The sequence below is a fragment of the Tiliqua scincoides genome, chromosome 1 (genome assembly GCF_035046505.1).
Source record: "Tiliqua scincoides isolate rTilSci1 chromosome 1, rTilSci1.hap2, whole genome shotgun sequence".
Classification (NCBI taxonomy): domain Eukaryota; kingdom Metazoa; phylum Chordata; class Lepidosauria; order Squamata; family Scincidae; genus Tiliqua; species Tiliqua scincoides.
The window spans coordinates 66,117,157-66,144,595 of NC_089821.1; the positions used below are offsets into that span (position 1 = coordinate 66,117,157).

The following is a 27,439-nucleotide window of genomic DNA, read 5'->3' on the forward strand; positions in this document are numbered from 1 at the left end:
TATCAAGGCATACATCTCCAGCCTGGTACTGTTTTCTAGGCTAAATTCCAAAGTGTATAACACAGCCTTTGAGGCCTCAAAGTTCCAGCCTCAGTCAGCTTATTGCCTTTAATAAAATCAAGCAGCTTTTACTATTCTCTGTGCTTCAGACTTGCAAAATGATTCTTTCTAAACACCAAGCAGCCTTTTTCCCCACTATGCTTATGTGTTGCTCCACTGGCCTTTACATGTGGGTTACAGTCTGGGGTCACCGCACCTCAGCACCGTTGCTTAACAACCTTCCACTTAATGATGGACTGCATATCCAATGGTGGTCAAAGCACCACAAAGAGGCTCTTAATGAGGCAGTCAGGTCTCCTTAGCCTGCAGCAGAATGTCTGTTTACACAAGAAAGGTTTTTAATGAAGAGGCCATCTATCTCCAGCACCCTGTGTGGCCAGAGAGTGTCTGGCAGGGGGTGTCTGTTTACACAACAATGGCACTAGATTGGGCCAAATGTTCACTTAATGACCTAATTGCATAACAATGGGGATCAGAGAATGTATCCTCATTGTTAAGTGATGCACACCTGTACCATTAACCCTTGTCTGGCAGGGAGTGTCTGTTTACACAACAATGGTACCAGATTGGGCTGAATGTTCACTTAATGACCTAATTGCATAACAACGGTTAGAACGTATCCCCATTGTTAAGTGATGCACACCTGTACCTTTAACCCTTGTATAGAAGAGGGAGCTTTGGCAGGTGCGGCTCAACATGGAAGGGTTTTTTAAGCTGCACCTGCCAAAATCCCCTCTTCAATGCAATGGTTGGGTAGGTGCTCTGACCCCCTTTGTGTCTGGTCACCCTACAAGCAGGGATGTCATCTTGGAACAGTGTTCATGTAACAAAGCCAAAGACAGGTAATTACTACAGGTTTTTAATTGAGCCCAGAGCAGGGTCACATAGGCTGGGCATTGCCACACCCCAGGGTAGGGGAGCACCACAACCTGAAGGAGAGGAACTGCTACTACTACTAGGCCCCAGCAGGACGCTGTGGTCGCCATGGAGACGGGCAGAGAAGGGAGTCGAGCGACGCGGTGAGGTCACAGGGGGAGGGAGCGGGACACGTAGGCGCGGGGCGAAGGCGTCATCCGCAGCGGCCGGTCGGCGAGCTCTGCTCAGGGCAGGGTGGGCGCGGGGAGCAGAGAGGAGTGGGAAGGGGCGGGCGGTGCGCGTGCTCGCTCTGCCAGGCTCAGTCCCCGGCCTGCGGGCGCGAGAAGGCAGAGCTCGGCTGCGAAGCGGGAGCGCGCCTGGCCGGGCGCGGAGGAAGAGCCCTCGCTTGCCGGGGACCAAGCCTGGGGCAGGAGGGGGGGAGGGAAGAGACGGACGCGGCCAATTGGGAGGTGGGACCGAGCGCTCCCCCGCCAATCGGGGCGCGCGGAGCACAGGCGCCCGCCAGCCAGGGACGCGCCTGCGGGAGCCTCGCGGCCAATCGAAGCGGCGGCCGGAGCCGGAGCAGCGCGCCAATCGCGGGCTCGCCAGCACCAGAGAGCGCGGAGTCGGGGATGTCCTACAAGCCCATCGCGCCTGCCCCCACCAGCTCCGGAGCCGCCGGCACCAGCAGCAGCAGCGCCAGCCCCGCCCCCGGAGCCCCGCCGGGCGGTAAGCGTCCGTCTTCCTCAGAGCCCAGGCCGGCGGGGTGAGGGCGGCAGGGGAGGCAGAGCCTCTCCGCCGGAGTCCTTCGAGCAGCGCCGCCGCCGTGGGAGGTGCCCCAGCACCCACCACCCACGCGCAAAGCGTTAGCGTGTGCAGGGCGCCTGGGTGGTGGGCGCTTGGGTGCCTCCCACGGCGGCGGCGCTGCTCGAAGGACTCCGGCGGGGAGGCTCTGCCTCTCCACCCATCGCACGCCCCTGGAGGGCAGCAAGGGGGGAGGCTGCACTGGGGAGGTGGCAGCAGCGACGCCTGGCCCAAGGCTTGCCACATCCCCTTCTTCTCCTGGCAGGCTCCTGCCTTCCTCAGCCGCCCCTTGGGGCAGAGGTCTGGGGAGAGGCAGGTTTTCTCACCCCAGAAGAGGCGGTGGCGGCAGAGATGCTCCCAGTGTAACAAACACCATAAATGCGCTGCACGTGTGTGCATCTGTGTGTTTCAAAGTGCAACATCCGAACTAGTGCTTGGGTGCCAGGGAGCTTTTCCCATCACTGCCTCTGGTGTGCCTGCTGCTAAGGCTACAGTCGTATCCACACTAACCTGGGAGTAAGAGCCTATAATGGGGCTTACTTCTGAGTAGACATGCATAGGATCAGGCTCTAAGGGCCCAATCCTATCAAATTGTCCAGTGCCGGTGCAGCCATGTCAATGGGGCATGCACTGTGTTTTGTGGTGGGGAGGCAGTCACAGAGGCCTCTTCAAGGTATGGGAAGGCTTGTTCCCTTACCTTGGGGCTGCACCGGTGCTGGGAAGTTGGATAGGATTGGGCACTTCTCAAAGGACTCTGGTGGGGAGGCTCTGCCTCACCTGCCTCCCGACCCACTGCAAGTCCCTGGAGGGCAAGGGGCAGAGGCTGCACTTGGAGGTGGCAGGACATCTGGCCTGAAGCTCTGCCAGAAAAAAGAAAAGAAAAGGAAGTTAAATTCCTGGGACAGCCCTGTGGGTGAAAAGGGAACATAGAGAGTGAATAGGCAAATGGAGGGAGTGCATATTTATTTATTTTATTTATGTAAGAAATTTATATCCTGCTTTTCCCATGCCCAAACAAATGCCCAAGGCAGCTAACAAAGCTTATAATCAAGTACAAAGTATAGCAACAGGTAGAAACATCAAATAAGGCATTAAAAACATTTAATTTTCATATTCGCCCAGGAGTCTGTCCCATTGCATTGAGTAGGGTTTACGCTGTAGTAAGTGTGCTAAGGGTTGCAGCCTGTCAAGATGAATGGCATTTCATTGGATTAGCAAGCAGAAAAAGTTGCCAGCAAATAAGGAATTGTGACTGGGGAAAAATGGGCTGCTCAGTCTCCCAGTAACTTTTGATTTATCCCTTGAAATGTCCTTCTATAGATGCCCCAGAAAAAAGGGAAAAAAACTACTTATGAATTGATGTACCTTAAAAGAGTGAGAAACCTAGTATAAGAATATAAATTCCTGTATCAGGAGTTCACTGGTTGTTCTGGAAGACTAGGATTTGTTTTACTGTTATATTGGAGAATTAGGAATAATTTTTTTAGGTAAATTGGCTTTTAATCCTGTGCTGTTTTAATTCCCTCTCCCCCTGTAAGTATGTGTCTTGGCTTGCATACAAGCTATTTATGCAGTGGCTTGTCTGCAAGCACCTCCCCCTATTGTTGGCACACTTCTATACAGATGATAGCTTTGGAAATTGGTGAAGTTGGTGTGTGTGTGAGACAGAGAGAGACTGACTATCTAATCATAGAGGGCTCGGATCTTGATTCCTTTAATCTTGTGATTCTATCACTGAAGCATCCTTGCAAATACACCTGCAGAAGTTTCTACAAAAGTGAAGAGGGCTGTAACTCAGTAGTAGGGCACATGTTTTATGTTCAGAAAATCCCAATTTCAGTTGATGGTGTTGCTAACCAAAATGGATCCTGGGTATTAGGGCTGGCAAAGATCATCCCAAGACCACAGATTAACACCAGATGCTTTACAAGCTACATACGTCGTCTCTTATTACTGACATAATTAGTCTCATTCTTCTTGTAAAGTTTCTGAATTGGGGAATTTTCTTAAAGACTCTGTACTAGCAAGCTTTCTATTTTTAGAAATGTGCCCTGAGTTGAATACCTCCGTCTGTTCTTAACCTGATTTAAGCAGTGGTGAGTGACATTGACATGTGCACAATTAATGGAATGTTAAGATGATGGTCTAATATTGTGAACTTAAGGCTCACAAGGATAGTTAGAAATGCAACCTGAAGGTGATAACCAAGGCTGATGGCCAGACCAAGATCAATGAAAGGCAGTAGCAGGCTCCTTTATACAGTACAAGTGTGTGGGGGTGGCTGTCATTTTCATCCCCTCCCTCCCTTCAAAAGAAGAACTTCTGTCTTGAGCGTTGGACTGCAGGAAGTTAAGGCAAAACCACAAGCTTCTGTGGTCAAGGCTGAAAGAGCCCAGGGGAAGTGGTGTGTGCTGATGTGAAGAGTACATTTTTATTGCTTCTACTCTTGGTCTTTAAAAAGGTGTATTGACATTCTCACGATTGTCTATTGATATAATATTAAGATCTTCATTGAGAGGCAGTTTGGAGTGCTAAAGACTAAAGTGAGAGGCTGGTTGAATGACTTTTTAAATTCAGGCTTAAGTGCAGTTGAGTTGGTAGAACATAAATGTGCATGAGAAACTGTCATGATGCAAGATGGCCAAAAAGTGAGTCACAATAAACTAGAAATTCTTGAACTGCATTTGGATCAAACAGCTCTCTCCCTCCCTGTGTGTGTTTCAACACACACTTTCAACATTGTTGTTCCTATTTTTGAGAGATTTTTAGAATTTCAATTTATATTCAATTGAATCTATTACTACTGGCTCCTATCTAAGTCATGTTTCATTAGAACCTATGAGTTGATTTATATTCTTAGTTAGCTGGCAACTTGTTCTGAGTAGCGGAGGTGAGAGCACATGTCCCCGCTGCTGCTTTACACCTAAGGTGATGTGTGGGAAATGGGTGCCCATATTTGCAGTGGCCCAATTTATGTGATTATTGCTACTTCAGACAAGAGAGAAGGATTAGACATGCATGGGCCTCCATATGGGGTGCCTGCCTCACATACTGTGATAGATGCATGCTCCTCCATCAAATGAATAGGTTAACTGTATTGTATTGGCAACCTTCAGTCTCGAAAGACTATGGTATCGCGCTCTGAAAGGTGGTTCTGGCACAGCGTCTAGTGTGGCTGAAAAGGCCAATCCGGGAGTGACAATCCCACACCGGGAGCAAGTGCAGTCTGTCCCTGGTCTGTCTCCCTGGCTATGGGCCTTCCTTCTTTGCCTCTTAGCCTCAGACTGTTGGCAAAGTGTCTCTTCAAACTGGGAAAGGCCATGCTGCACAGCCTGCCTCCAAGCAGGCCGCTCAGAGGCCAGGGTTTCCCACTATAGGGAAACTATAGGTTAACTGTTAGTTACTATACTATAACTATACTATACTGTAACTATAGGTTAACTGACTAACCATACAAGCCTAGGCATGTCTACTCAAAATTAAGCCCCTTTGAGTTCAGTGGGGCTTGCTCATGGTTAAGTGGGTATAGGATTGTAGCCTAAATGTTTTTGTCTTAAACAGCCCTATGTTTTATTGTATGACTTCTTTGTATTTTAGCACAGTTGTTACTCATAGCTGGGATCAAGAGTTAATAGTACAGTGAGGAGCTGATGTTCTTCTTTGTACTTATTAAGCACTCAAAAGGTATTAGGCAAAAGAAAGTGAACGAAATCTGTGTTCTGAACAGAATGCAGAAATTGGAATGGGGCATTTCCCTGTGTTTTGTTTTCAACATTTATATCTTGTGTTCCCCTCTCTCCCATTCACTTGGAAGGTGTTCAAGATAGCTAGCAATATCAAAATGAAGAATGACAATAAAATCACAAAAGACAATAAATAACAGATGAACTAGGCAGTGTCAGAACGTAATGGTGGGCACTGATAAATATACCAGGAAAATCAGAAAACCCAGCACCAAAATTAGGAGGGGAAGGCCAGCTGAAATAAGGGCTTCAGCCAGTGCCAAAACAAAATTAGTGATACTGACCACATCTGCAGAAGGAACTCCACAATCTGGGCACCACTACAGAGAAGCCCTTTCACATTTTGCTGCCAGAAAGACTTCTGTTGGCAGCATAACTTGTTCTTAAAAAATAAAAATGCTGCACATTTTGCCACACAATTATTCCCACAACAATTTTCTCCAGCTGCTGCTGGTCTCACCTCAGTCCTGTGCTAACCTTTCTTTGTCTGACCTGCACCCACTGTTGCATCTTACTGCCAACACCGTGCTGTGTCAGCCCTCTCCATTTTTGGTGGAAGCAGGCCTGGTAGAGCAGTGCTAGACAATCTCTGTGGCAGTTCACACACAGGTTGAATAATCTGCCTGGTCAAGGACCACCTGTCATCCTGTAAAGCACCACTGGTTGAAGAGCACAATCTTGGACTAGGCTTGCAAATAAAATCCTCAAAGTTGTGAGCCTATTTGCTCTTAAGTACTTATGAGCAGTACTGAGAAAGTAGTCATGCAAGCAACAAATTTTTTTCCTGGGCTTCATGAGAAAATGATTGTGAAGTGATGGTTCATCTTGCCCTGCAATAAAAATAAATAACTTTATTCATTAGAAACCAGCCTTTTACTTTACTAATTTAGATCTTGTATCTGCAGAATTGGATAACACAGTATGGTTCCCTTGATGTAAAAGTACCACACCGAGTCCACTTTCCATTACAGTAGACATCCAGAACAAGTTGTAACAAAGAGCTCTCTCTCTCTTTCTTTTCCAGCTCTGATTTATGCTAACTGTATTGCACAAGCATACAGAGAGAATTCAGGGTGGTCTTCTAGGGGCCACTGTCCATTGAAAGTTTGGAAGGCGTAGGAATTTAGCGCTGACTAAAACACTCAGTATTGAGTCTACATTCTTGCAATTTCCCAATTATTCCCCTCAACTAAAATCCCACTTTTTCTCTTGTTACTTTCAGCCACGAGTGTCCCATCCCCGTCTGGATCTGTCCCTGGAGCTTCTGCCCCGTTCCGACCACTATTCAACGATTTTGGACCCCCTTCGATGGGCTACGTGCAGGTGAGTTATTTCTCTGGAACTGGGCAAGACTCTTGCCATCTGGTGAAAAGAGTGTCCTTCATTTTTCTTGTCTTGACTTCCCAGGCTATGAAGCCACCAGGTGCCCAAGGCTCTCAGAGCACATACACGGACCTGCTTTCTGTCATTGAGGAGATGGGCAAGGAGATCCGACCTACTTATGCAGGCAGCAAGAGTGCCATGGAGCGACTGAAACGAGGTAGGAACCTTTTTGAGAGAGGGTGTCCTGCTTATAGGGAACTAATTACTGAGATCTTGAAAGTAACTCCATATAAATGTGACTTTGAAATATCTTGAGCTTCCTCTAAGGTATTGGAATGACAGTTCAGAAATTGGGCACTGCACACTTAATCTTTTATAGAATGTAGCTCATGTGGTGATTGATGTTCATGGCAGCTAGTTCATTTGGCTCTGTAAACTCGTTAAGTTTTCCTATCCATTTCTTTTTCCATTTCTTTCTGTGCTTGGCCCAGAAGGGAATAAAGTAAAATGCCATCCTAGCCCTAAAGCTGGACCTCCCAAAGGTAACTTGCCAGCTCTGCAGTTTCTGGTGCAGATGGCTGCAACACAATAGGAACAAGTACAACCTGCTGGATTAGTCTATGTATCCAGTGTGTATAACTCTTGCTGTCACTGCAGGGTCGACCTCTTCCTGCAAGCTTGTTGTCCAGCTGTTTTTTGTGTTTTATTCTGCTTATCCTGTAAGTTGCGGGCAAGTGATTTTCCTCATCTGTATTTCCTGACTCACACAGACAGGGCATCCTGCCTTTTCTGCAGGGGTTCCATTCCAGGTCTCCCCCCCCCCCCCGCAGATAAGGAAACCTGTGGATGATGAAATCAGTGAGTTTTGGGAGCCCTGTAATCCTCCAGAGGCAACTAAAGCACAGCTCTGATTGCCTCTGAAAGGTTCATGTGGGTCCAGCCTGTGGGTTTGGGGACCCACAGATAATGAAATCCGCCGATCCTCAATTTGCAGATTCAGCAGGCCCACTGTACTTGATTCTCTGCCATCTCCTGAAAAAGTCCACTTCATTCAATACACTTTTGAAGCATGAGACAGTGGGGGGAAAGCCATACACAAGTGTCTTTCAGCTTGAGTGAAAGACAGTGTTGTGAATATGGCAAACAAGGCCCTGCTGTAATGACGTTATGAAACAGGTTGTCCAGTGTGTCTTACTTAGCCTTGTGCCTTTCCTTCACAGGTATTATTCATGCCCGGGCGCTGGTAAGAGAGTGTCTGGCTGAGACAGAGCGCAACGCCCGCACGTAACAGTCACTTCCTCCTGGAACCACCCCGTGGACTTTCCGGCTAACCAGCATTTTGGAATCTGGAGATTTTTCCTCACCTCTTCAAATCTTTCAATCAGTGTCTCAAGTCCTGGAACTGCCATTGTTTTCTAAAGCCTTTATACCAATTGGCATCTAAGAATCTGAAGCTTGTCCTGCTGCATCACAGAACTTCCCACCAATTGGCACTCTGGGAGTTGATGTAGAAAGAGTTCATTCTGCTCAACAAACGAGAATAACGGCTGGTAGCAAGTCTGTCTTTATAAATGTGTGGGGTTTTTATAAATAAAAGGAAAGCTTTGGAATTTGGATTATCTCTTCTTCACTGTGGGTTTTTTTAAAGTTCATGTGGTGATGAAGGAAATAGTCTCTCCTCACTAAGACATTATTGAAGGTCTGTATTCCAAGATGTTCGTTCTTAGTAAAGCAGCATGAAGCCTTTCTTGCCACTTGTGGTGATAGCCTAGGGCAGCAGTCACTACCAGTGGCATTATTACTATGTCAGGAGTTGGCAGGTTATCTCTGTTAAACCACATCGGTGTTGTTCTGTGAAGATCTGGGTACATGGTTGCTCCAAACATTTTTATGGCTTTGTTCCAAAGCCTACTTGCTGCTGCTTTTGGACTGAGCTTAGGAGCTAGTTGGCTTGATTCTTGGTACCAACATTTCAGAAGAGATTCTCTCAAGCATAAACATAAAACTAGCTTTCATATCTCAGTAGAATGTTGTCTTTCTGTTGCTTTTTTATTCAGGAGGATTGTTGGGTTACTATCTTGTACTTGGGATAGCATCTGTAGAGGTGGGCTATAACTTTTAAAGGAGTACTAGATTTTATTAAGAATATTTATATAACACTTTTCAACAAGAGTAGTTCACAAAGCAGTTTACGTAGTAAAATAAATCAAATGGTTCTGCCCCAATGAACTCACAATCTAAAAAAAGAAAGAAGAGGATACACCAGCAGTAGTCACTGGAAAAGATGCCATGCAGGGGTGAACAGGGATACTTGTTCTACCTCTGCTAAATGTGAAGTGGCATCACTTTAAAAGGAGCCACATTGCCCAGTTAGCAGAGATGCACATTTTATGGGGCAAGCATGAGGCTTCTTAGACATATATTTGCCTTCTAAAGGAGGGATTGGGGGATTCACAGGAGAGAACTGAGTGGAAAATTTGTGCTTAACTTTTTCCTCTGCAGCCACTTAAAAAAAATCTTATCCTCAACTAGCTCATAGATTGGAAATCAACCTGGCTGGAGGAAAAAGTTCCTGGGGCCAGGGGTTACAAGGAAAAATTTGTAAGTGGGGAATGTGTTAAGCACTCTCCCCCTACCCTCCAAGTCTTCTCTGAAAGATCCATTTCTCATGTTAATGTTGGAAGGCAAATGTGGTAACCTCTGCCTATTTCACCCTCTCCTGCTGCTAACCTGTTATACAACCTCTTCCTGCCAGGAGATGGATATGTCTGATCTGTAGCATCCTGGGAAGCGGGGTAGTGGTGGTGGTGGAATAAGCTATTTAGCCTAGAAACTCACTTTCTGTTTTTATTAGTTTCTCCAACTTCTTCAATATTTTGATCAAATATAAACATTTTGAGAAAGGGACTAGGCTGCCACAAACCTATGAGATGTGCATGCTTATAGATGACTCTGTCCAACCATGGCTGTCTTCAAACAAGGTAAAACCCAGTACACTGAGACGTGAGAGATAGCAAAATGTATCTGAGTTTTTACTAGATAGACAGATGACAGCGTAATCCTCTAAATCAGTGGTTCCCAAAGTCCTCCTTAGAAGGAGGGAACCATGTAAGTATTTGCTGGGGCGGGGGGGGGGGGGATGCAGCAACATGATCCCCAGGGAAGGAAGGGTTTTTTTTACTCTTCTCCAGACAGCTCTGGAGTCCTGGGAGATGGGGGGGGGTCTGGGGAGCCCTCCACAGGGCTCCCCAAGCCTCTGTAATTGTAGAAAAAGAAAAAAACAGGCACTTCGGGGGTTTTTGTTGTGAAATTGGCAGTGCCTTTTTTCTTTTTTCCATAATTACAGGGGCTTGGAGAGCCCTGTGGAGGACTCCCCAGACTTCCCAGGACTCTAGCATTGGCTGGAGATGTTTAAACCCCCCCCCTTAAAAATGCAGGGATAAGTAGCTGGTGGGTCATGACCCACCAGTTTGGGAACCATTGCTGTAAATGCTTGAAAAGAAATAGAGATGGGCATTTGGTAAATTCATAATTTAGTTAGAACAGTTAGAAATTATGCCAATTGCTCTTTTAAAACAGTTAATATGAAACCAGGTTAATTGACTGGCCAATGAGTGGGAACAACTCCAGTTCCCCAGTAGCCCCTGAGCATGCGTCTATTTTTTATTTAACACATTTAATTTTATTTTAATGCATTACAACCACTGAAAAACACAAGCAATTAAAAACCATGTTGGATTTTATTTGTAAAGTCTTAACTCTTCACCTTTGATGTTCAAATAGACTGGGGTTACCTGAAAGCCTCCCTAGTGTTAAGTTCTTTAACTGCAATTAAAGCTATCCTAGTTAATTTTGTCTAGCTGCTCCTTAGTTGGGAACATGCAAACAATGAATCTCTTGGCTCTTTTCCTGAGGTGAGCTGTTTATACTGAAGTTATTTGAATGTGTAGAGAGAAATGCACACAAGAGTTGCTTTTTTTTGTATCTTCTCAACATTAGAATTTGTTTCATTCATGTAATAAACATTTATGTAGTGCTTTTGGAGTGTATAAAGCACTTCACATATTAATTGGAAAATTGGATAGGATTGGACCCTTGGTCTCTTACCCATTACACTACACCAGCTGTGCACACTTGTCTGAGATTAAGTCCTAATGAAATCACTGGGTGTTACATCTGAGTGAGGATGGAACTGCTTGGCTCTTTATGTGTTAAGGTCAAGTGACAAATATTCCCTTAAATAGTATTACTTCATATAGGTGTTCCTATGTGGTGCTGCACTTATTAAATGAATGGTTAAATCTGTATTAAGAGATAAATGGAAATAATATATGGAAATGAGTAATTTAGGTTTGAACAAGACTGAAGGTAACCATCTCAGGGATATGGAGCTCACAGCACAGCCTGTCTACCAAGTTCAGTGGGACCTACTCCAGGGGACATGTGTCTGTCTAACCTTTTTAGACTGTTGCAGCTGAACAAGATAATCTCCAATTACAATTGGAGAAACTTCTGATTAAGCATATGCTTACCCAGTCTCTTGTCTGAGTAGTTAACAATCACTTGCAGAGCTCAGTTTGCTATCACCAAATAATCAGTATAAGAACAACTATGTCAAAATCAAACCTTTGGAAAGCATAACACTGTACATAGGACCTCCATTTGCCAGCCCTAGTTCTAAATGCCGATTAATGCCATCTAAGTTCTGAGAAGAAAATTGCTATTATGTGAGCTGCCAGTTATGAAGTAGGAGCATAACATTTAGTTGTGGAATTTGCTGAAGGAGCATTCAGCAGAGGACAGAACAGGGTGCTGTTTTTCTTTCTTTACCCAACAAGAGGCCTGAGCTTTGGTTTGAAGATACGTGTGTGACAGCAGCTGTTTCAAGTTGTGTGGGTCTGACGGGAGGCCATCTGCATGCTCTGTACCTGGAATTGTTTTGAAGAAAGGTGGTATATGCAATAAGGTGAGTGTGATGCAATGCTACCAAATTTAAAACAAAGTATTTGAGAGTTGGAGTGGAAGTATTGCAATACATTGTGTGGTGTAATCAATGAGCAGTGAATGGCAGCATGGAGCCCAACCTGTCGTTTGAATTTTGGATTAATTTTTTTCTCTTACGCCAGAAGAGATTTGCTTCTTGTACCATTTGGCAAGCTTCCTAGGGCTTGCCTTGCCAATTTTTTAAAAATTTAAATATATAGTGTCTACTCATACTATGATGACTGATCCTTCCCGCCGCCTCTGCACAAATGTCTCCCTGCTCAAGGGTGCTTCTGTCTCAACCCATTTCTGGCCAGCCCACAGGGACACACATTTGGTCCCTGTTGCGTATATGCAACGTTGGGCAGAAATGGCTTTAAGCTTGTGCCTTTCCAGCGGAGCTGTTTGGCAGGGTCTGAGGTGCTGAGAAGGGGTGGGAGCCTGGGGCTTCATGAGAGCAAGGGAAGAGGTGATGATGGGTCACATCTAAGGGCAGCCTGCAGGTCTGCTCCGATGCGGATGCGGTCTAACGCAATAGCGCGCCTGTCCTGGAATCTGCTAGTGAGGCTACAACCCTATCCACACTTTCCTGGGAGTAAGCCCCGTTGGCTACAATGGGATTTACTTCAGAGTAGATATGGCTGGGAGGAGTGGGCTCTGGGTTATTTAAAGGTCGACATCTGGAGCACGTGCGGTCTTGCGCACACATTTCCTTCTGGCAGCTTCCTCTGCCCTGTGACGCACCCGCACCACGGCCGCTTCCCCGTCCCCCTTTTTCCCCCGCATACTGACATCACCGCTCTCTGACGTCACTGGCGTTTCCCGGGCAATGTATGATGTCACAAGAAACAGGAGGGGGAGTTGGAGCGCGCAGCCTGCTGAGAGTCTGCCGGCTGGGGCGCAGTTTGTTTCTATGGGAACCTCCGCCTGGGCTAAAAACGGATAGGCTGGCAACAGCCTTGCCTGCCCTCCCACCCGTCTTGGATCCCGGAGAGGGAGGGAGGGAACCCCGGGGGATCGGGTCAGGCTGGTCGCCTTCTCCTCCCCCCTGCAGGAGGTTGGCGCGCAGAGCTCCTTGCCTTGCAAACCTCCAGGCTCCTGCTTTCCTTGCTGGCTCCTCTGCTTTCCTGCAGACCCAGCCCAGGCTCTTGCATAGGGGCTGAATAAGAAGCTTGACCCCCCACCCCCAGCTGCTGCCTGGTGGAAAGGTCCCTGCGCCCAGGCGAGGAAGGAGCCACTTGCAGGGGCTGCAAGCAGGAGGGGCCGCCTCGCCTGGGGAGAGAGCCCGCCTGCCGTGCCCCCACCTCTGCACTCCATCACACACACCGCGCTGGTTTCCTTCCCTTGCCCGCTCCCCTCCCAGTCACGCTCCCTCCTCCCGCCCCCCGTGCAAGGACGGCGAGACTGCGGCTGAGCGGGCTCCTCTGCTGCGGTGACGCGGGAGGCGACGGCCCGGCTCTGTCCCCGTCTGAACGAAGGAGCCCCCGTCTCCCCGTGCCACCAGCCAGACCATGATCCCGCCGCCGCCGAGCCCCAGCAGCGCCCAGGCAGCCCGGGGCAGCGAGAGGGTGGGAGCAGGCAGGACCTAGTGGCTCCCCGTGGCATACCACTGCTCACACCACCGGCATCCCCACATCGAGCCACAGGTCTGGGCCCGGGAGGGGAGGGTGCTCGTGTGCACGCAGAGCAGGCAGCGGGGCTGGGCGAAGCAGGTGGGCGCCGAGTGGCAGCATGCTGGGGGCTCGGGGGCAGCGCATGGGGAAAGGGGCAGAGGCGGGGGGCGGGCAGGGGGTTGCTCCGAGGGTCCCTGAAAGTGAAACCATGTGGCCCAGCAGCTCTTCCCCTCCTTCCCATGGCCATCACCGTCTGTGTGGTGAGTCACTTAGAGCCCACCAGTCCTATGCACGTCCACTCAGAAGTAAGGCCCATTAGAGCCAGTGGGGCTTGTTCCTGGGTAAGTGTGGATAGGACTGCTGCAGTCTTACGGCCCAATCCTGTGCCTGCCTACTCAGAACTAAGTCCCATTAGAGTCAATGAGGCTTACTCCCAGGTAAGCAGGGATAGGATTGGGCTGTTAGTGTCCCTAAAGTCTCAGTTCTAGAAAGGTCTTACCTGAATGAAGGCATGTGGGGTTGGTGATGACGGCCCCAGTGATGCATGGGGCAGTTAGGTCTGTTCAGAACACTCAGAGCAACACTGTGGTTACCTTCTGGGTACTTTGTGGCCAGGCCTGTTGAGGCTTGGCGTGTTCAGCAGGGAATGTTTATTGCCATGGGACCTGGACTGGACTGAACCTTGGGCAGGATAGATGCGTTTGACCCTCCTTGTGTTGCTCTGTCACTAGGGTTGCCATCTTTATTTCCTGGCAGGGTTCATGTGCCTGTAATGGCTGCACAACAGGCGCATCTTTCTCAAATGTGGAGATGTGGTGGCAAAGGAAACTGCACCTGCGGTGTTGCTTAAGTCACAGCCGTTTTGCCAGAAAAAAAAAGAGGTGACAACACTTTCTGCCAAACCTTACTTGGAGGCCTGAGCTGGGTGAATGAGTGAGGTGGGTGTAGATTCACCCTGCAATCCTAAACACACAGAGACCCAGACAGTGGGACTTATTTCCAAATAAATGTGCCTAAGATTGCCTCCAGAAATGCAGCCTTCTCAGTGTATTTCTGGAGGCAAGTTTGCTTTGTGGGTTATAGCTTTGCTGCCTTAAAAGGCAGGAAAAAAAAGAGTGGAAGTGAAGAAATACACTGAGAAGGAAACAAAAATGTAAGCTCAGAACAATGACTTGATGCACCTTCACAGTGCAGTCTGATGCATATTTACTCAGAAGTACATCCCACTTTTAACAGGATTTTCCAGCTAGTAACTGTGCTGAAGTGTACAGTTCTGCAGTCTGGTAATATGGATGTTTACTTAGAAGTAAGCCCAACTGTTCTTTGGGGTTTGTTCACTGAGTGTACGTAACACTGAAGTCTTCCATCCAATTCTCGACTACCATGTTTAGAGCTTACAGTTATTAAGTATGGCTAGATCGTGTTTCCAGTGAGAGTAAGTGACTGTTGATGTGTCTGTGTTTGTAAGAATTTGGAAAGCTAAGACTGGGGAACAAGCGTCTGGTAGAGATAACGTTATGTGGTTATATTAAATGCATAACTGGCTGAGTGAGTTGTGGCTGAGACATGGGAATGTTTGGACATGAATTTATTGCTGCTGGACATGACTTTATAAGGGAGTGAAATTCTGGGCTAATCTCCTGGGCACATTGATAGGAGTAATTGAAACTCACTCATGTTAAACATGGACAGGTTTATGGAAGGGTATTGTATATAACCTTTAATCTTGTGATTTAGGATTGAAATATATGGGTCAGGAAGAGCCTTCCTGTAATTTCTTTCTTTGAAGTCTCAGATGATCACAGCTGGAGAATATTGTGTGGAGTATCTGCGAAAATGTTTCTTCTGTGATGGCTCAGTGGGTTTTGTTTGCAAGCTGAGATTGATGTACTTGACCTTGGGAAGAAGTTTCCTCATGTGTATGATTGAACTATGATGTTGGAGGAGAATGTCTTGTGTGGAGTGTCTCCCTATATAGTGAATGCCACATCTTGATTGCCTACACTGTGTTTAATGCATGCACATCTGTTTCCCCACAGGCACTTGCAGCAGTGGTGTCTTTTGCTGATTACTCATTACTGCCCAAGTGTGCTACATTGTTTTAGAGATTAAGGGCAAATATGTTAGGAATGTCAGGTATTAGACAATTTGACCTTGTGGAGACCCCTTCCAGCTTTGGGTTGACCAGGAAAGTGGTCACTAAATCCCATTAAAATCTATGAGACAAGTTAGTCATAACTAAATTAAGTCCTGTTAATTTAAATGGGATGTTGTAATGACTAACTTTATTTGGATCAAGCCACTGCATTTTCAGAGGTGTCTGAGGGGATGTGATTAGTATAGTATTACAACTAAGAGTGCAAACTGTATGTCAAAAAACTCCATACTCGCAATGTGGCCATGAACTCATCATGGATACCTTTAAGCAATTCCTTTTTCTTACAGCTTCAGCCTTCGGTTCCTGGAGATTATAGCACTGGCCTACTTTACAGGACAGTTGTATGCGTTACTGAAATAATAGATATGAATTACTTGAAAAATGCTATATGTATGTTAAATATTATTACTAGAGGTGTTTGAAAACTATTATTTACCTTACTCAAAAGTAAGCCCACTGTGTTCAGTAAGACTTAGGCTGTAAATCTATCTTACTGGAAATAAACACCTCTAATTATTATGTAAAGTTGAGGATTGGTGCAGAGTGCAAGGGTCAAGAGATGGAACAGGAGGATCACCAATTTGCAATGAAGACAGGGGGCTTGTCTGAGACTAGCTCACCGCTAGGGTGGCAAATACTTTTTTCTGGCAGGACGCCAGTACCTTTAACAGCTGTGTGACGAGAAGAGATTCAGTAACTGGGAGAAGCCAGACCTGTTGAATTGCTCTCTGTTATACAGTTGTTAAAAGTATAGGAGGCAAAAGAAAGCTGAGGATCCTTAGGAAGCTGGATAATAGAAATGTGCCCCAGGCAAAGAACTATAAGTGTGGAGTACAGTATAGCGAAAGGCAGTAACAATGGCACAGATGATGGCACAGATTTAACCTTACCATCCTGTGTGCTTTCACCCAGAAGTTAGTTCCACAGAACTTACTCTCTAGAAAGTGTTGAATTGTCACTTAATTTGGCAACATCCATTCATGGTTGGAGCAGCTCCATGTTCTGTGGGAAGGTGGACTAATTTGGAAGAAACAAGATTTGAGCAATAACAAACAAATGAGGTTTGGTGACCTAGAAAGTCAGCGGGGGTGTGTGTGTTTGGGGGTGTGAATTTGCCCCTCACTTGGGAACTGGGAGTCCAGCAAGGAGTAAAATGGAGCAGAGTGTCAAAATGGTGCTGCTTCTCTCCTGCTCCCCACCTCATTTCCTTTCCAGTATGTTGAAACGCCCCAGCCTCTCATTGGCCCACAGTTGCTATGGAAACCTCTGTCCAGTGGGTTTTATGTTGAAATAAGGTCAAAGAGGGATTTCTGCTAAGTTTCTCTTCTTCTGAAGAAGTGAGAACAGCTGGAGATGCCACCTTTTGCAGAGAGTCCTCGTCACAGCACTCCTGTGGATTGTTTTGTTTATTTCCCCCCCCACAGTTGAGCCTTGCTGCCAGGAAATAGAGTAATTCATTGAAACAAACATTCTGGGTGTCACAAGAACTCAGCTGGACAGGTGAAATCTTAACATAGCATCTGGTCCAAAATTGCCTCTTCAGAGGGAATGAGGTCTCTGTGATGGAAATTATAGAGGGCAGGACAGTCCGCATCAGAGCAATTCTCAGCTGCTTTAACCTCCTTTTTTCTGCCGAACAACTGACACTCACATAGACCCCTTTCCTTGGCTTAGCTACTTGCACTCATATTCCCTGCTTTGTCTCAACTTGTAGGACCTGACTGTCAAAATGTTGATCAAGGAGTATCACATCCTGCTGCCCATGAGCCTGACAGAGTACCAGGTGGCCCAGCTATACATGATCCAGGTAACATCAGTGTTGAGTAAGGGGAAACAGATTTCTTAGGGATTCGTGGGAGGGGTGTTTGTGAGCTGGGGCCCTGTGAGTGCCAGGGTGGAGGGGTCAGAATCTGAGGGATGCAAGAGTGCAAGTGGGGTCAAAGGGTGAGAGATATTGTGTGGCACAGGCTGAGCAGAGCTGGCTCTCCTGCTCCCCAGAAGAAAAGCCGTGAGGAGTCGAGTGGAGAGGGCAGTGGGGTTGAAATCCTGGCCAACCGGCCCTACGTTGATGGCCCAGGCGGCAGCGGCCAGTATACACACAAGATCTACCACGTGGGCTCTCACATCCCCAGCTGGTTTCGTGCTCTACTGCCCAAGGCAGCTCTGCAGGTGGAAGAAGAGTCCTGGAATGCCTATCCCTACACACGCACCAGGTATTTGTGCAGCAAAAGGGGGAAAACGGGGGTCTGAGAATATGCAATTGTGGAGAGGGTAGGGTGTGGGGTTGTAGATCAGGTGGAGCAGGCAGGGCTGTCAGTTGCACCTCTTCCTTTCTCCACCAGATACACCTGCCCCTTTGTGGAGAAATTTTCTATTGAGATTGAGACCTATTACCGCCCAGATGCAGGGAAACAGAACAATATCTTCAACCTGAATGCAGTGGAAAGGAGGCAAAGGATTCTGGGTGAATATCCAAGTAAAAACCAGCCTTTGTGTTCTATGAAATACTGTATAACCCATTAATGTTGCCATGCTAAGCGCTGGGGAATGGTGTAAGCTCTCAAAAGGTGCATGGCATTTCAGAATTCTGACATAAGATGTGTTGGGTATAAGTGTGTGTTCCTGTTTTAGTTCTTGTACCTTCCCTGTAGGACTTGAGAATTCAGGAATGGAGGAGGAAAAGATGCAGGGAGTGATATGTATGGATAACAGAAGTAGCAAAGGCTATGTGTTTGTTGAGGGAATTGTGGCATAGGAGGGAAGGGCACCCTAAGCTCTGAAAGGAAGGCTATCTCCAACTCTGATGGAGGTAAGATGATTGCTCCCTCAAGGCAAGCTTTAAGCCAGTTGGACCAATTGCTCCCATTTGGGCCCTGCGCCTAAGGGGGCCCAGCACTAGGGTAATCTACTTTTTGAATTTTTTTCTAAACAAAAAATAAAATTAATGTATTTACTAAATCATTTCACAGACACTAAAGTAAATGATTTTGTAACTATTTACTTTTCAAAGGTAATCTATACATTTTTTTACTTGTAGGCTTACATATATGCAATTTTATCTTAAAATGTGTTTAGATCCATGTGGTCTGTTAACTCAAATGCACTTTTAAAGTGCACATTTTGATTGCTTTCCACTCTATCATAGTTATAAAGATTATGATAAATCTTATCTGTATCACTAAGTTTCTACAGACCTTGGTTGTGAACCTGGGGCGCTGCAAAAAAATGTTTCCAGCTCCTAAGACCAGCCTTAGCCCCCTGTTCATCTTCCACTTCCCTTCCCCACAGATATCATTGACATTGTGAGGGACCCCATCTCACCAAGTGAATACAAGATAGAGGAAGATCCCCGACTCTACCACTCAGTCAAGACGGGACGTGGGCCTCTAGGTGATGACTGGCTGGAGAATGCAATTGCTGGCCCTCTCATGTGTGCTTACAAACTTTGTAAGGTGGAGTTTCGCTACTGGGGCATGCAGTCCAAGATTGAACAGTTCATCCATGATGTAGGTGAGCATGTGGCATGTGTTTTACATTTCCATCCTTTGCCATTCTCCTCACAGAGCCAGATCAGCTGGGCTAGAGAAACTGGCTTAGTTCAGACTGTTCTCTGCAGTTGCCCCATATGATTGATAAAGGTATATATGCAGGATTCCTCTCTTTAAACCCACTTTTGCCCAGCCCACAGGAGTACACATTTGGTCCCTGTTGCATATATGCAACATTGGGCAGAAATGGCTTAAGTCCCCTTTCAAGTCACACTTCATCAAAGTCTGTGATTCTATGAAATGTCCAGGTTTAACTGGATCATATTAAATCAATGATGGCCCAAAGGTCTAGCAGTAGTTCTAAGCATAACTTGGATAACCTGCATTAAAGGAACATGGTAGGCTGTTTTCAATTTTTGTGACCTGAAAAGCAATAATTGAATTGCCTTTCCTTTTCAAATGCAGCATCCTCCATGCTCCTTGTACTAGTTGCAAGGGATAGCCCTGACACACTAAATTATTTATTTAGGGCCTAGCATCTACAGACTCAGCCATCAAGGAACCATTGGTAACCAGAACTATTTCAGTGACCTAAAGAGCCCGAAAGATGGTGTATACCCTTCATCTGACAGAAATGTCACTCAGACCTAGCTCCACTAAATCTTTGCAGTTGTTCTCAGGAACTGTCAACCATGGTAGAGCAGGTGCCAAGAAATGTTCTGATTGGCTGGATGGCATATGAGATGCCCTTCCTGATGCTATTGTGACCCTGGAAGTGCTGACGGTAGCAATCCAGTGTGGAAAAGCTAGCAGACAGTGGTAGAGGGGTGTGATGAGGGAGGGTACCTGTGAATGAGTGATAGGACCACATTTAGAAAGGAAGAAATGCTGTCATCAGTACAGTTCTGGCAGGGCTCAGAGTGTAATAACCTACAGGGAAATTGTGATAGAATAATGGTTGTCTCCTAAGCCCAGCCACAGTTTTGGACCCTTATTTAGGGTAAACCAGAGGAAAGCAACCAGGCTAATATTTCAGACTTGCTGCTTGTGTGGGCTCTACAGAAGTGCTGTTGTTAATAACGAATTACATAAGAATAGAAGGAATCAAAAGGTATGTGCAATGCTGTCAGTGCAAATTGGTTCTTGGCATGTCCTAAATTAGTATCTAATCCCTCAATAGCAATTCCCAGCCAAGAAGTTGGGAAGAGCTTCAGTCTCTCCTTACTTAGCTGGTGTCCCTGTGTGCAATAGCTTGAGTTCTAAGCATTGATGATTATGATGGAGGCAAGATGCCTCATAAACTACATATAGATTTTTCTCTGATTTGAGCAGAGTCCTAAATTACTAGAAGAGATGTTCAGTTGAAAACCAGGTTGGGAGCTGGTAAGAAATGCTATTGCGTGAAGTTAATGTTTCATGTACTGGGTTGTAGCATGGGGAAGGAAACTGAGTGGACAGCAACTTACCCAGAAGCAGCGTGTTCGGTTTTACTGCCGCACTGTATGTTCATTGCCTGTTGTGGCTAGTAAAATGTTGATTGGGATGAAGTGGTGGTGAAAAGGGCAGCATGCTATTCTCAGATCAGGGTTAATTCCATTATATCTGTTGCTGACTAGATTCCTATGTGCTTTTGCTTCCGGGTTTTTCCTGCCAAATTCATGTGAATATTGTTTTTTTGACTTAGACCCTGTTCAGATTTGCAACTGAACCTGTGTTCAGGGATCACGAGCTGTAGAGCAGGCTGTAGGGTCACGTGTGCCCTCTCCCTATCTCTCCCCTCTCATGCGCAAATTCCCTTTCACCTCTACTTCTTTAATGTGAAGTTATGGGGGTTTGGTGTTGAAATCAAATTCTGTAGTGGTATACCTGGTTTCAGCTTAATTGAAGTGATGCCAAATAATGCCAAAGCCAGGTGGTGGTGAGGAATTTTCACACAAGAAGAGAATGTGCATGTGATCTCGTATCACATTTCCAATTTTTTAAATTTGGAATTCTTTGTAAATCTGAACAAGGATTTAATGCTTTCCTTAGCTGTGGAAAAGTTTGCAGAACCATAAAGTCAGAATTATTTCTTGATGGGTTCAGAGATGGAACTAGACTGGCAAATAATGATATCAGGGGGCATGAGTTACAGTTTCTATGGGGCTCATGGGAGTAGTTGTGCAGTTCTGACTTCAGACATCCTCGGCAGGTCTACGAAAAGTAATGCTGCGCGCGCACCGCCAGGCCTGGTGTTGGCAGGATGAGTGGATAGATCTGACCATGGATGACATCCGGAGGCTGGAGGAGGAAACGGCACTCATGCTGGCCAAAAAGATGGCCAAGTGCATAGAGCCTGATACAGGCCCTGTTGTGCCCAACCCTGAGGGCCCAGCTGAACTCAGCAACCATGAGAAACCAGACAGGGCTGACAGCCTCTTGGCTCCTGATTCCTCCCCAGATGATCCTTTTGCCAAGCAATGGTCATCTTCTTCTCGGTCATCCTACTCTTCTCAGCATGCTGGTGAGTAATACTTGTGGACTCAAACGGAAACATAGAAAGCAGTTCTGTGGAGGACAAGAAGATTTAGCAAGCTCTTTTGCCCCTTTGGAGCATCAGAAGTTGCTTCTCCTGGGAATAGACTATTGAGTGCGTGGGACTTGTCCTGGAGGACAAAGACCTTTTTTTCTTCTTATCTCAGACTACTTTTGCAGACTTGGGACCTAAGAGCCAAACTTAGCCTCATGAAGGGGCATGTTTAAGTCTGGCAGTATCTCTTTTTTAACAAAAAGCAGCCGTGGGGGAAAGAACCAACCTGAGCTGGGACTGTGTTGCACTGGGTACTGGGACCCTGCCCTGTTTTCATGCTGGAAATTGCCCTCTTCTGTGGATCCCAAAGCAGCTGTTTTCATTATAAAATTTAAAAAAAGTTGCTTTGGGGGGATGATTTCTGTCAAGAAAATGGCACAGAGGGGTTAACTGCTCCCCCCCCCACAATGCTGTAGTTTTGATCTGGATTACTCACTTACCCCAACACGGGTTTTTCTTTGTTTTGTTTTTAAGAATCATTCTTAGATTTAAGTGCATCATTAATGACACATTTAAGGCTACAGTTGTTTCACCCTAACTACCTACTGAATTTGGAGACCAGCATGAACTTTTTTCTATGCTGGATTGGGCCTTGACTTCCCTGGTAGTGCCTGGCTTGCTATTGCTCTGTCTAGAATACTTGGCCAAACTTTCTATGAGTTGTTCAGATACCAGTTTAGTGTTGTGCCATTTATTTGCTCTCTATAGTTTGGATGGTCTTTAGATATGTGCCAGACCTGTGATTCTGTGACTATCAATAGACAAAAGATTTTGAGAAGATCATAGGCAGTACTGTAGAGCAATTGCTGTCCATAGGTCATATATTAATTATTTGTGTCCCACAGTGGTCTTGATATGAGGCCCTAGAAGCATGACAAGCATCTGTACATTTTTTTTTAATGCAGCTGTTACTGCTGGCTTGTGTCTATTGTAGTAACATGGCTTCTTCTTCATCTCTTCCAAGCTCTGTCTAGAGCATATTTATTTTAAAATGTTATACAATGATGAGGCTATATATCTACATCTTAACTCAGGTAGACTTTAAGAAGGGAACAAAAAGTGGACCCCCATCTAGGCCAGCAGGTTTTTTACCACCTTTTCTCTGTCAATTTCACCCCTATGTTCTTTTATAATGTAAGCTGCTGCAATTGGAAATTTGAACATTCCATAAAGGGAGGATATAAATCATTTTAGTAAATACATACATTTGGAAAATAGAGAGATCAGATGCCTCACAGTTCTCTGTTTGTAGAATAGCAAACAACGTGCAGTGTGTCCGCTGCCATGGTTGCATTGAGATGTTGTTCCTATTACACCACAGAAATAATCACCTGAGCCCAATCTACAATAGGAAGCTGACCACTGCTTGCATGAGGCTTTTGGAATTATTCCATGAAGGCAGTATTGGAAGTAAGACTTAGGCTTCAGATTTTAGGAGAATTTCTGGTTATTGCTGGCCTTTCACAGATGGTGTGCTGTAGATTGCCTTGGGCATTTATTTTTCTTCCTTGGTGTCTCTGCAGCTGGAGTGTCTCCTCAAAGTTTATCAGAGTGGCGGATGCAAAACATAGCACGGGACTCTGAGAACAGCTCTGAAGAGGAGTTCTTTGATGCTCATGGTATGGGGGTGATGTATAGATGCACATTCTCTGGGTTCATCTACTTCTTAGAAGACTGCGAGGGTATTTGTGGGTCAGTGGAACTGTTGGTTGTGGCTATTACTGCTATTCATTTAAAATTCAAAATATTCAAAAAATATATTTGCCACTATACTGTTCCATTAAAGGGACTGCCTTTATGTTGGATGGATCTTCCCCCAGTTCCTCCAGACTCAGTGGGTAGATTTGGGTGGAAAGGGAGGATCAGAATTCCTGTTTGAGCAGAGGTATGTATATGTATGCCAAGAAACTCCTTCACCTAGTAGCAATGCACATGCTTTGTATCCATGTGGTCCCAGGTTCAGGTTCTACCTAAAGATCACAAATAAGAAGAATAGGAAAGGCTCCTGACAGGGGTCTGGATTGCTGTCCATCCTGGAAAGTGGATGGTACTTGACCTGATAGAGCAATGATCTGACTGATAAGGCATGTCGTTGATGATGGTCTCATGTTGTGAACTGTGGATGTTGTCATGGGGAGGACATGTTAACTGAGCTTGCTTCTCAGTGGTTTCTCCTTTCCTAGAGGATCTCTCGGACAGTGATGACGTTTTTGCTAAGGAAATCACAAAGTGGAATTCCAATGACTTTCTTGACACTTTGGAGCGACCCAGTGAACAGGAGGATGTTCTTGGTAAGACAACTGTCTGTCTGTCCCATGCAGGGCAGAATGAGACCTTGGATATTTCCAGCCTAATTGTTGAGGCCTGCACCAATGGTTCAGCCTGCACCACTACTATAAGATCACATGCCTCTGAAAATGGCGCACATTCTAAAACAGCTAAAATTTGTGTACAAGTTTTGATTCATTTTGTTTCACTGTACAACAGGTATGTTTTAAGTTTGTGGCAGACTTTTTCTTTTTAATGTAATATTTGCTGATTTTTTTTTCCTTATGAGGGGATTGGGTATGTGAAAAGAGGCAAGGACTTGTGGACTGAGGATGGCTAAATTCTCCTCCCCCATTCCTTTTCTCTGAACGCTGGTGCCCTCATTCCCATCTTGTCTGTTTTCTGTGCATTTTACAAAAGTGCTCAACATTTTGGTACCATGTGGACTAGAAACATGGCATTACAACAAAACAAAGCGGAAGGCTGAGTTCTAGGTTTTTAAACGTTCTGCAGGGATTCTGTGTTAGATTTTGCATGCTACCTTTTGTAGCATAACAGTAATCATGTAGATTTCTAGACTCTCTGCTTAGAGGACGAGGCTATAGCTTAGTGGCTGAGCATATGCCTGGCAGGCATGTAAGCCCTGGTCTCAAATGTGGAGTAGAGAGGGTTGTACAGTACCCACTTCCTCCTTCTCTAGACTGTCTCAGTCACAGACTGGAGTCCCCTTGCCCTGGTATCTTCTTACTCCTTGACCGCATCTCCCTCTGAGCCCCTAAATAGGCAGTGGGAAGCACCACACATGTGAAAGGGGCTACTGCTCTCTTGTGGTGTTTGCTTTCCCATGTTGGCTAATCTGGTACCCCAGAGGGAACAGGACAGTGTCCCATCACCTATTTTACAAGGTTATTGCCCCTGCACTTTTCAGAGAAGGGGGTCTGTCCCATTTTGAGGTCATCCCCACAGCTGTCAAGGTTCTTATGGAAACGATGCTCTTAATACTAGCTAAGGGTGCAAACCTAACTTGCACTAGAACAGGCAGGCTGATAGGCCTGTGCTGTATCCAGCACAAGGTAGGTTGGGGCTGGAGCACAATTTGGAATGAGGGATTTCATTCCCCGTTCCTCGAGAAACGCTACAGTAGGCCCTATGGGAGTACTTGGATCTGCACCTGCAGTTTCACAGGCACAAATCTCAGCAGCCTGTGTAAGTCTGCTTGGGATGAAGGTTAAGATCTGGCCTGTGCTGCTGCAGCCGGTCCTACCCCCCACCTGGTCCTGTTCTGCACCTGGGCCACTCTCTACCTGCCAGAAATGTCCCCTCCCCACCACTGTTCTGCCCTCCCACAGCCCTCTCCTACCCTCTATGCTGGCCTGTCCGGGCCGGCACATATCACTGCATTTGGATGCCATGCCAACTTCGCTGGCCTCCCCTCCTCCTGAGTCATTGTGAATGTGCTTACAGTACATTTGCAACAACTGGGAGCAGGCACAAAGGCAGCTCGGGGGGGGGGGGAATAGGATTGTGCTGTAAGTCAGTTCCAGGGTGCATAAAGTTCTGAATTCAGTTACTGGCATTTCCAGGCAGGATGGGGAGAGATCCCTCCCTTAAATACTCAAGAGCTGCTGCCAATCCATGTAGGCAGTACTGAGCTAGATGGGCTAATTGTCTGATTCTGAATAAGGCCAGCTCATATGTTCATATGCTTGTTGTTGCTAGATCATGTGGTTGGTGATAGAATATTTCTCTCTGGAGTACAGATATAATCTAATTATCCACAGATTTTTCACCCATGGTTTTATCTCAACACGATGAGAAGGGCCCTTTAAATCAAAGGAAAAAAGACGTTGAACGATAGCCTCATTAATGGAGGGCAGCTTGTAGACAATCCTTCATTCACTCTCTTTCCAGACACTTAGAGCAGCTTCACTCCCAGCCAAGCGACCCCTCCCTTCCTCCTGAGCACATGAAAGAATGCAAGTCATCATCTCCTCCATTCTTTCCCTGCGCCGGGCTCCAGGAGAAGGGAGGTGTATCTGCCTCCGAGCAAAGCCTTCCTAAGCACCTGGAGAGAAACTGATTGCCTCTGTGTGCATTACAGAGGTCAGCAAGGCTGTTTTTAAATCGCTGAGCAAAAGGACATTGTTTTTTAAATAGATTTGCTTTAGAGCAATTTTTGCCATCCGCATGAGTTCTAGGAACAGAACCCTCTCGAATACTGAGACTCAACCCATACAGCTCTTCTTCCTCCCATCTCTCACTACATGATTACCATACCTTCTAGGGCCTGTCAAAGCTTTCTTTTCCTTCTCTACACAATGCCACTCATGGAAAGATTTTTGTCTTTGCAGTTGATGCTGCTGCAACAGCCAAGCCAGACAGTGATGGAGTCTCTGCACCCTGCCCATTAGAGGTAAGAACCTGTCCCCACCATGCTGCCTTCCCACTTTAGGACAGTTTGCCACAGTTTTCACCGCAGACACTGCAAGTTTTCACTGCATACAACCAGCATGCCCAAATTGCTTAGGTGATAGCTGTGCTGGGCTTGGGGATGGGAATGTTATGTTCCTCACTCTTCCCCATGTTTCTTTCCATAGGCTGGCTCAGAAGACCTCTCGAGGACATGCCGAATACATGCCCTCTTCTTGATCCTCCACAGTGGCAACATCCTAGACCAGGGTGTGGGGGAGCCAGGCTCTAAGCAGGCTGATGTGCAAACACTCACTGCCACCTTGGACTCAGTAACCCGCCTACACTTTCCAGAGGCATTGGGGCACATTGCACTGCGCCTGGTGCCTTGCCCGCCAATTTGTGCTGCTGCCTATGCACTTGTCTCCAAGTAGGAAATATGTTTGTCAGGCTCCTGAACCTGAACCCGGGGCGGGGGGCGGGGGTGGAGACTGTTTTTCTCTCTGACTGATGATCTGGAGCCAGGGGTGTCCAAAGTTTTTAGAAGGAGGGCCACATCATCTCTCCGACATCGTGTCAGGGGCCGGGGAAAAAAAATTTATATTTAAAATTTGAATAAATTTACATACGTTTACATAAATGTATATATTAAAGATGAACTTAAATGAATGAATGAAGGTCTTGCAATAGCTCAAGGCCTATAAAAGGCCTTACGCAAAGCAAGGCTGGCCTTTCTTTTGCTGCCGCTACTGCATTACAGATGTGAAACAGCAAGCAGTGGAGGGAGCCCTCATCCCACAGCTCATACAAGAGGTCAAACAGTCACCCTCATGCTGAGAGCAGTTGCGTTGCGGCAGTATGGACTCCAGCAAATCTCTGGAGGGCCAGAGGCTCATTGAAGACTGGGGGCTCCCTGAGGGCTGCATTGGGAGTCCTCGAGGACCGCAAGTGCCCCCAGGGCTGGGGTTTGGGCACCCCTGATCTAGAGGTTCAGGGAGTTGGGAGGGTAGGCACTAAGGGTTGCTGTGCTATTTTGGTGCAGGTTGTATGGGTCCATATAGCAGAATAATGGCCCTTTAATTTGGGAGTGCTGTTCTGTTGGGAAATTGATGTCTATGGTAATGTATGAATGGAGACAGGCAAAATTGAATCGTGTATTACTAAGT

At 46.3% G+C, this 27,439-nt stretch overlaps 2 protein-coding genes across 3 annotated transcripts in view; both read left to right on the top strand.

The window, feature by feature from the left end:
* The first annotated feature begins 1,192 nt into the window (after positions 1-1,192).
* On the top strand, positions 1,193-8,722 carry CDK2AP2 (cyclin dependent kinase 2 associated protein 2). Its single transcript, XM_066636726.1, has 4 exons — positions 1,193-1,644; positions 6,685-6,785; positions 6,870-7,002; positions 8,006-8,722. The coding sequence occupies exons 1-4, from the start codon at positions 1,548-1,550 to the stop codon at positions 8,071-8,073; spliced, it is 399 nt and encodes a 132-aa protein (XP_066492823.1). The 5' UTR covers positions 1,193-1,547; the 3' UTR covers positions 8,074-8,722.
* A 4,406-nt stretch (positions 8,723-13,128) lies between these two features.
* PITPNM1 (phosphatidylinositol transfer protein membrane associated 1) overlaps positions 13,129-27,439 on the top strand; it is a 32,427-nt gene continuing 18,116 nt past the window's right edge. The window contains exons 1-10 of one of the 2 annotated variants that reach the window (XM_066611329.1): positions 13,129-13,414; positions 17,254-17,346; positions 17,538-17,752; positions 17,882-18,003; positions 18,828-19,049; positions 21,219-21,530; positions 23,120-23,215; positions 23,780-23,887; positions 26,216-26,277; positions 26,462-26,703. In XM_066611329.1, coding sequence (XP_066467426.1) covers positions 17,269-17,346; positions 17,538-17,752; positions 17,882-18,003; positions 18,828-19,049; positions 21,219-21,530; positions 23,120-23,215; positions 23,780-23,887; positions 26,216-26,277; positions 26,462-26,703 — 1,457 coding nt within the window. In that variant the 5' untranslated portion in view covers positions 13,129-13,414; positions 17,254-17,268. Of the gene's footprint in view, positions 13,415-14,248; positions 14,320-17,253; positions 17,347-17,537; positions 17,753-17,881; positions 18,004-18,827; positions 19,050-21,218; positions 21,531-23,119; positions 23,216-23,779; positions 23,888-26,215; positions 26,278-26,461; positions 26,704-27,439 lie in introns of those variants that run through there. The other variant, XM_066611328.1, reaches the window with a different exon arrangement.